Below are 10,000 nucleotides of genomic sequence, written 5' to 3' on the forward strand. Positions count from 1 at the left end.
GGTACTCGGTTACATCTCAGGCAAATGCATTGGGTACACGACCTCTTGAGTTAGTATTAAATGAAAGGTATAAAAAACGCAAATTAAACTAAGAGCAGGCTAATTAAACTTCGAAATCAAATAGGCTGATATTGAATATGAAAAGTAAGATTCGACATAAGCCTAGCACGATCTGGATTGCCATAGGTAAATGAACTATGGCATAACAATAGAAACTATATCAAATAAGAATATATGGATTTGAAAATAAATCTTTATGAAGAATATCAGATGTCAAGTGACAGGACAGAATAAAAATGTTATCATAATGGAAACTGCAAAAGTTCCTTATGCACAACAGATAATAACGACAGGAAGCCGAGGATGGTTCACACATGTCCTTCACATAACCCTGGGAGAATAGTATGTAACTATATATATATATATATATATATATATATATATATATATATATATATATATATATATATATATATATATGTGTGTGTGTGTGTGTATATATGTATACATATATATACATATACTGTATATAATATATATATATATGCATGCGTAGATATATATATATATATATATATATATATATATATATATATATATATATATATATATATATATATATGTATATATAGTATCATTACCTATTATTACATTTATTAATGTGAAATTTACGACTGCCAATTAACTGTATTGTGAATAAATAATATTTTTGTTGTGACTGCATATGACGCTGCTGATGATACTGATAATTGCTACTGCAATGAGGTAGATGACTGCCCTGTCATTTACTGCTATGTAATTCAAACAACAGATAATGGAGATTACTATTACTATGACGGCTGTACCGTGATTATTACCCTTATTAATCCTAACCTTACCAATATTAATAAATGAAATTATCACTCAGGCATAATTATACAATTATCACTCAGGCATAATTATACAATTACATTACACTGCCCATTACGACCATATGCTAAAAGACGGGTCACGGCGCCAGATAACCCACTCAACCAATCAATCATCTTAAAAATAGATGTGACATCTAGACGAAAATAACTATAAAATAGACACACAGATGAACTACGACGCCAGGTAACCCCCAGCCAATCAATAATCCTTCAAAAAAATACGTCATAACAAGAAGAAAATATCTATAAAATAAAGATTCCAAGATGAGTTACGACGCCAGGTAACACCCCCAACCAATCAATCATCCATTAAAAAAAATATAAGTGACATCAAAACGAAAATAATAAAATAAAGAGGCACAAAGATGAGCTACGACGCCAGGTAACCCCCAGCCAATCAATCACCCTTTAAAAAAATAACGTGACATCAAGACGAAAATATCCATAAAATAAAGAGCCACAAAGATGAGCTACGACGCCAGGTAACAACCCCGACCAAACAATCACCCTTTAAAGAAGAAATACGTGATATCAAGACGAAAATAACGACAAAATAAATAAAGAGACACCTGCTGATTCACGGGTCAACCCGAGCAGCGCAATGGCATGCAAATGCTGAAATATACGTCTCAATATCGTCCATGTTTTAGGTGGGTATAGCCCGCTCTTTTAAGGGGGATTTGGTGAGCTCTTCGGAGGATCAGGTATAAAGCTACCTTGAAGACCTTCGATAACACTTAAACTCTTGGTGGCTTTCTCCACCTCTCTCTCTCTCTCTCTCTCTCTCTCTCTCTCTCTCTCTCTCTCTCTCTCTCTCTCTCTCTCGAGGTTTCGAGGTTTAGTCCAGTTCTATTCTCTCTCTCTGGTTTAGTCCATTATTATTACCCTTACTGGTGTTATTGGAAATACTCTCTCTCTCTCTCTCTCTCTCTCTCTCTCTCTCTCTCTCTCTCTCTCTCGAGGTTTAGTCCAGTCCTGTTTGGTTAGCATTATTATTACCATTTCTATTATTACTGGAAATAATCAGCTCTCTCTCTCTCTCTCTCTCTCTCTCTCTCTCTCTCTCTCTCGAGGATTAGCTCAGTCTTGTTTAGTTAACATTATTATTACCATTGCTATTTTAGTTAAATAATCAACTCTCTCTCTCTCTCTCTCTCTCTCTCTCTCTCGCTCTCTCTCTCTCTCTCTCTCTCTCTCTCTCTCTCTCTCTCTCTCGTCCAGCCCCGGTGTATTAACATTATTATTACCATCACTATTATTACTGGAAATAATCAACACGCAATCACGTGCGCTGTAGAAATAGGTTTCAAACCCACTTCGGGATCGAACCGAGGGCTCTCTCTCTCTCTCTCTCTCTCTCTCTCTCTCTCTCTCTCTCTCTCTCTCTCTCTCTGTTTCGTCCGGTCCTTTTTTTGTTCGATTCTGTTGTGGGTCTTCACTGGTTACTCTTGTTTTTGTAAACATTATTATAATTATTGAAAATAATCAAAATAATATCACGTGTAACAGAGGTAAAGTTCAAACCCACATAGGGAACGAACCCAAGACTCTCAAATGGCAAGGCAAGGGCGCTACCAACTGACCCACACAGGTCTCACTTGAGAGACCTGGGGTTCGATCATGTTGTGAGTTAGAAATTTATTATAATTGGTTGTTTTTGTTGTATCATTTGGTATTCTACTGTCATTATAAAATCATTCGGAAGGCGAGTGTCATCATAATTTGTTTGGATTTTAACATCATTACCACAATTATATGATTATTATTATTATTATTATTATTATTATTATTATTATTATTATTATTATTATTAAGAACATGAACCCGATTCATATGGAACAAACCCACAGGGGTCACTGACTTGAAATTGAAGCTTCCAAAGAATAGTGTCCATTTTAAAGAAGTTACGAAAGGTGACAGGAAGTAAAGAAAGAGATCAGTTATCAGAAAAAAAAACCTAAATGAACAAATTCATAAATAAATAGATAAAAATGTATGTAAATTACAGAGTACAATGAGAATAGTTTTAGGGTAGTAGGCAGCATCGCATCTTCGCTTGAACTTTTCTGGTTCCAGTTCCAGTGGCTGCTACTTATATACTGCTGTTTTCATTCAAATTTTGTTTACCAATTATCATGAAAAAAATCAATTATCGCCCTTATACAGAATTGCTACTAATGACGCCGTCGACATTCACAGTGTTATAATTAATGTTATTTTGGAGTTATTTCATATTTCTTCAGTCATTATAACTTCCAAGGAACCTAATAAGAGCGGGCCATCAAGAGCGGTAATTGGACAACAGAGAAATATCGACTGTCGATGTTTATCGTGCTGGTGACAAAACAATTTTTCTCTCTGGAAAATGGTGCGAACAACGCCGATAATGTCATTAATTTACTTCGTTCATTGTGTCATGAAAAATTGTACTCATTTGGGATCTAAACATTCCCAATGGACAAGTTGTATGTACGTGTGTGTGTGTGTGTTTACATATATATACATATATATATATATATATATATATATATATATATATATATATATATATATATATATATATATATATTATATATATATATATATATATATATATATATATATATATACTACCTACATGTACATATGTTTATATATATATATATACATATATCCATATGTATATATATTATATATATGTAATATATATACATATATATATATATATATATATATATATATATATATATATATATATATATATATATATATATATATATATATATGGCATTATCACAGGCAGAGAAGAACCACCGGATTAAAACCAAACCCGGCAATCCCAGCACGAACACCATATGGAAGCGTGGTCGGCAAGGATGACTGACGGAGATAAGAATATTCTCTTTTTTTTTTAATAATCATTTGAAAGTTCCTGAACGTAAGAGGATTACACCGTACATATTTTTAGTTTAGAATATCATCAACATATGGAAGTGATGACAACAAAAAAAAAGTCTGTCCAGATTAATCATAGTTCATTTTATCAGTATGCATAATTACTCGGGGGAAATTATGAATTTAAAGGCAACAGTATCGATGATGGCTTCACTTGAACACAAAAATAATTTCATTTTCCGCTTACAGTGACTTTTCTGTAACTTCTTTCAAATGAGCATCATATTCTTTGGAAGCTTAAATTTTAAGTCATTGACCCCTGTAGGCCTGTTGCAAATGAAAAGGGGTTTATCTTCTGAATAAATAATAATAATAATAATAATAATAATAATAATAATAATAATAATAATAATAATAATAATAATAATAATGCCAGTTGTTTTTGTTTATGAACATTTCACACACACACCCCGCAAAAATGTGCCTGATTAATCCTTCCTATCTGATCGTTCATATCAAGCAATCAGAGGCCATGTTATTACCCTTGTTGCTGATCTAGTAATATATTCGAAAATTTGACTTGTTGCTGATCTAGTAATATATTCGAAAATTTGACATGTGTATCTTAGAAACTTAGAATCATCTCAGTGCCTGACTTCATGCAATACAATTTGCGCACTTTATCCAGTTCATTATGGCAAAATTAACAATTTTCTTTTGCTTTGATTTTCTGTAGCTTTAGTTCAAGGTATAAGAGGTACTGGAGATCTCTGTCTGTCTGTTTCTCTGCCTTTATCAATATGCTAATGCTGTATCTGCTGTCAATCTCGGAAGCGTAAATTTCAAGGGCCAAGGTAGAGTTACTCAACTGCTAAGTTCCAGTTCACCCGAAATATGACAAATTTTGGAAGTAATTTGTATTTTTCCTAACATACAAACCTGAGGTCTTTGAATAGGAAGGTAATTCCTATGTAAATACCGATGGTTTGTATTCGTGTAGGAATAAATGACAAATTTTGGAAGTAATTTGTATTTTTCCTAACATACAAATCTGAGGTCTTTACACAGGAAGGTAATTTCTAAGTAAATACCGATGGTTTGTATTCGTGTAGGAATAATATATGGAGTATGACCCGTGGACACAATGCACGGCTTCCCTAGATTTTCCAGTCATTTATTCTCTCTCCCACTCTCTCTAGTTAACTGTAAATACAGCTTCCAAACGCTTCCGTGACAGAAACTCAGACACACCCAGAGCCTCCATCTTCTGAGGCAGAGATTCACACAAACTCATCATTTTCCTCTTTTTTCCAGGGCGATGACGATGACGATGGAGTCCGCTCACCGCATCACGCGTCGCCGTCATTCCCCAGAAGCGAGATGGCTTTTGATACGCGGATGGCTTCTCGCCTGGACGACGGTAATAGCCGCAGAGCAACGGTTCGCCAGCCAACCGTCGCCACAGACGGCCCTCATTGGCTCCACCGTCGTGTTACCTTGCCGGATTATAGGACGCGTCGGGGAGGTCCAGTGGACGAGGGATGACTTCGGACTCGGCAATGAGAGGGAACTTTACGCTTTCCAGAGATACCAGATGATCGGCTCCGACGAAGAAGGTGGGTCCAGGCTTCTTCTTCTCCTTCTTCATGGAGAAATCAGGTCTCTTCTTTCCCTTCTCCATGGAGAAACCTGATTTCTTCTTTCCTTCTTCACAGAGAAACCGGGTTTCTTATTCTTCTTGGAGAAACCGAGGCTTTCTTCTTGTTATAGAGAAATCGGGTTTCTTCCTTTCCTTCTCCATGTAGAGACCGGGTTTCTTCTTCTTCAGGGAGAAACCAGGTTCCTTCTTCTTCTTCTTCTTCATGGAGAACCCGGGTTTCTTCTTCTTCTTGTTCATAGAGAAACCAAGCTTTTTGTTCATGGAGAAACCGGGTTTCTTCTTCATAAAGAGTCTAGGTTTAATCTTCCTATAGAAACCAGGCTTCTTGTTCAAAGAGAAACCAGGCTTCTTGTCCATGGAGAAACCAGGTTTCTTCTTTTTGCTCATAGAGAAACAAGGCTTTTGTTTATGGAGAAACCGGGTTTCTTCTTCATAGAGTCCTGGTTTAATCTTCATATAGCAACCAGGCTTCGTGTTCATAGAGAAACCAGGCTTCTTGTTCATAAAGAGACCAGGCTTCTAGTTCACTGAGAAACCAGGCTTCTTGTTCATAGAGAAACCAGGCTTCTCGTCTACGGAGAAACCGGGTTTCTTCTTCCTCTTGGTATATATAAATTTCTTATTCCGGTCTTTTATTTTTCTTGCTTTGCCACCTTATCATTTCCGCTTTTCAGTAAGTTCTCATTTTCATATTTTTTTGTCTCTGTCTCTTGCCATTAATTGCTGAAAAGAAATCCAAAGGAGTGTTTCAACAGGAGACTGTAATTTCGGCTTATCAAAATATACTAAGAGCAAGCTTAAGGCAGAATGACTAAAATATTAAACGAATGTTTTAGGCCTAATGGCGGAAATTCTGATCAATCTCCAATAGAATCATAATGGTGAAAGGCGATACACGTTTACATGAAACGGCATAGCGAAGAGGAAAAAAAAATAAACTGCCCCATTTGATAGCTTTCAATAGATCCATAGGCAAGGGCTGCGACAGGAACCCATAGGCCTAAAAGTACTTTGTGGGAGAAAATAGAAACATAAATCTCATACAGGGAGCAATAAAGCTATAGGGCATTTTCTTTAGGAGGCGGGAAACGTCGGGACAGGATATTTCTTTACCTCGTGGAAAAATAACAAAATAAAAGACCTACAAATGCTAAAATAAAAGGTCTGTATATGTCATAAATTCGATAGAAACCAACACATTGCGCTTGATTTTCATAGATAATTCACAACAAGTAAACGGCATCAAACGTTTTCATAAAATTCCACACGATATTTTGGAATTCTTCACAGCAAATCAACTTAAACGTTTTCTTATAATCCAGAAGAGATACGGGAACTTTCCAGAGCATGTCACTTGAACGTTTTCTTGTATTCAAGACGAGATTCTGGAACTCTTCAGAGCAAATCAACTTAAATGTTTTCTTTAAATTCATGCGAGATTCTGGAACTCTTCAGAGAAAATCAGCTTAAACGTTTTCTTATAATTCAGACGAGATTCTGGAACTCTTCAGAGCAAATCAACTTAAAACGATTTTCTTAAAATTCAGACAAGATTCTGGAACTCTTCAGAGCAAATCAACTTAAACGTTTTTTATAATTCAGACGAGATTCTGGAACTCTTCAGAGCAAATCAACTAAAAGTTTTCTTGAAATTCAGACAAGATTCTGGAACTCTTCAGAGCAAATCAACTTAAACGTCTTTTGTAATTCAGACGAGATTCTGGAACTCTTCAGAGCAAACCAACTAAAAGTTTTCTTAAAATTCAGACAAGATTCTGGGACTCTTCAGAGCAAATCAACTTAAACGTTTTCTTCTAATTCAGACAAGATTTTGGAACTCTTCCGAGCAAATCAACTTAAACGTTTTTTTTTATAATTCAGACGAGATTCTGGAACTCTTCAAAGCAAATCAACTTGTACGTTTTCTTCTAATTCAGACAAGATTCTGGAACTCTTCAGACCAAGAAAGTGACATAAAAAGTTTCTTATACCTAGGACAAAATAATGTTCTGATTTTCGTTGACACTTCAACGCACTTTTCAGTCCAGTTGGTTTCAGAAAGTGTGCCAGTAAGTCAACTGCACTCAAGACTGTCTAATTGCAGCCTGAAATGACTGATCCCCTCACACTCCAAAAAAGCACTTAATGTATGTTACTTCAACTTTCCAAGTAGCTTTCATCTCGATTCTGTTGGGTTACTGCTGGTGATACCTGCATTTATAGTTAATGATAGTACAGTGTCTCTAAAATACCAGAATACCAGACATCACTGAAGAGTGTTTAATACAATTTGAAATCAGTATATATATACATATGCGCTGAAAGATTTTTTTATTAGTATGATAAGTAAAATCGACCTGTTTCACATTTGATATATATATATATATATATATATATATATATATATATATATATATATATATATAAATATATATATATATATATATATATATATATATATATATATATATATATATATATATATATAAATATATATAATATATATATATATATATATATATATATATATATATATATATATATATATATATATATATATATATATATATATAAATATATATATATATATATATATATATATATATATATATATATATATATATATATATATATATATATATATATATACACACACATATAGACATATATATCTATGTAAATGAAACGTGAAACAGGTCAATTATACTCATTATACGTCAATAAAAAAATCTTTTACTGCATATTCGGATGCTAACTTCAGGTTATTAATACGCACCAGATGGTATTAGACGTATATGATGCATCATATACCATACACACATTAGGTAACGACCAAGAAATTTAGACTAATCGCCACCATAAGACACTTAAAATACATCAGATGTCTATAAAAAGTGTCAGCAAATGGTCTTTGATTCATTATTATTATTATTATTATTATTATTATTGTATTATTATTATTATTATTATTGTTATTATTATTATTAGGTAACGACCAAAACTTAGACTAATCGTCACCATAAGACACATAAAATACATCAGATGTCTATAAGAAGTGTCAGCAAATGGTCTTTAATACATTTTTATTATTATTATTATTATTATTATTATTATTATTATTATTATTATTATTATTATTATTATTATTATTATTATTATTATTAGGTAATGACCAAGAAACTTAGACTAATCGTCACCATAAGACACTTAAAATACATCAGATGTCTATAAAAAGTGTCAGCAAATGGTCTTTAATACATTATTATTATTATTATTATTATTATTATTATTATTATTTATTATTATTATTATTATTATTATTAGGTAATGACCAAAAACTTAGACTAATCGTCACCATAAGACACTTAAAATACATCAGATGTCTATAAAAGTGTCAACAAATGGTCTTTAATACATTTTTATTATTATTATTATTATTATTATTATTATTATTATTATTATTATTATTATTATTATTCAGAAGATGAACCCTATTCATATGGAACAACCCCACAGGGGCCAATGTCATGGAATCCAAGATTCCAAAGAATATGGTGTCCATTCGAAAGAAGTAACAGAAGGTAAAGGGAAATACAGAAAGAGGAGATGAGCTATTAGAAAAAACGGATAAATTAACAAATAAATAAATAAATAAACAGAAAAATTAAGTAAATTATTAAAATACAAAGAGAATAGCATTAATGTAGTAATGCATTGCATCTTCGCTTGAACTTTTGAAGTTCCAACTGCACGACGTCCTCAGTAGGGAGACTGTTCCACAGCCCAAAAGTGTGAGGAATAAAGGACCTCTCGGGAGGTCAGTAAAAGTTCGCTGTTAGATAACAGACGTGACAGCGCTTTTAAAATGTATTTGTTGTTAATAACAAGCCTTCAATACTTACCAGATGACAAAAATGAGTCTTTAACACAAGCAGATTCGATGAGAAGTCTTTCAAAAAAGCGTCATATTTCAACAGAAGGTCTTTGACGCCTACCAGACATCAATAAAAGACTTCTCTAACATAGCAAGTGTGTGGAAGGTGGTCTTTAAAACGTGAGGTCTTTCATACCGATCAGACCTCAGTAAAAGGTATTTCATACATAAATATAAAAAAATCTATAATATGCCAGACGTCAGTAAAAGGTCTTTCATAAATAGCAGATGTAAAATAAAGTCTATAACATGCATCAAATCAACAAAAGAGGTTTCAGTTATAATAAAAATAATATCTTCGGCGAGTATAAGTCATGAATACAAGATATTTCATATCCACTAATCTCACATAATGTCCCATAATGATGTCCTATATCGATCAATATTCTTTAATAATACGTACCAGGCAAGTTAACAGCAGACCGCATGACTGAATCGATGATACACATCAAGAAAAGTCTATACATATATTTATTTATCTGTGCGTAACAAGAATAGTTTAATGGCAATGAACTGCACGGTTAGACTTATCGTCGTCCAGTTCGGGATCCGAGGTTGTGGGAGGCACGTAATGTCCTTAGGGTAGGGACCTAACGTCCCGATCCTCTCTTGTATCACCGT

General features: G+C 33.4%; 1 protein-coding gene across 1 annotated transcript in view; it reads left to right on the plus strand.

The window, feature by feature from the left end:
• Positions 1-10,000, plus strand: part of LOC136836459 (irregular chiasm C-roughest protein-like) — a 91,159-nt gene that overhangs the window by 45,601 nt on the left and 35,558 nt on the right. The window contains exon 2 of the mRNA XM_067100726.1: positions 5,100-5,401. Within this exon, the coding sequence (XP_066956827.1) occupies positions 5,104-5,401 (298 nt within the window). The 5' untranslated portion in view covers positions 5,100-5,103. The remainder of the gene's footprint in view (positions 1-5,099; positions 5,402-10,000) is intronic.

Source organism: Macrobrachium rosenbergii, chromosome 56 (genome assembly GCF_040412425.1).
Source record: "Macrobrachium rosenbergii isolate ZJJX-2024 chromosome 56, ASM4041242v1, whole genome shotgun sequence".
In the NCBI taxonomy this organism is placed as follows: domain Eukaryota; kingdom Metazoa; phylum Arthropoda; class Malacostraca; order Decapoda; family Palaemonidae; genus Macrobrachium; species Macrobrachium rosenbergii.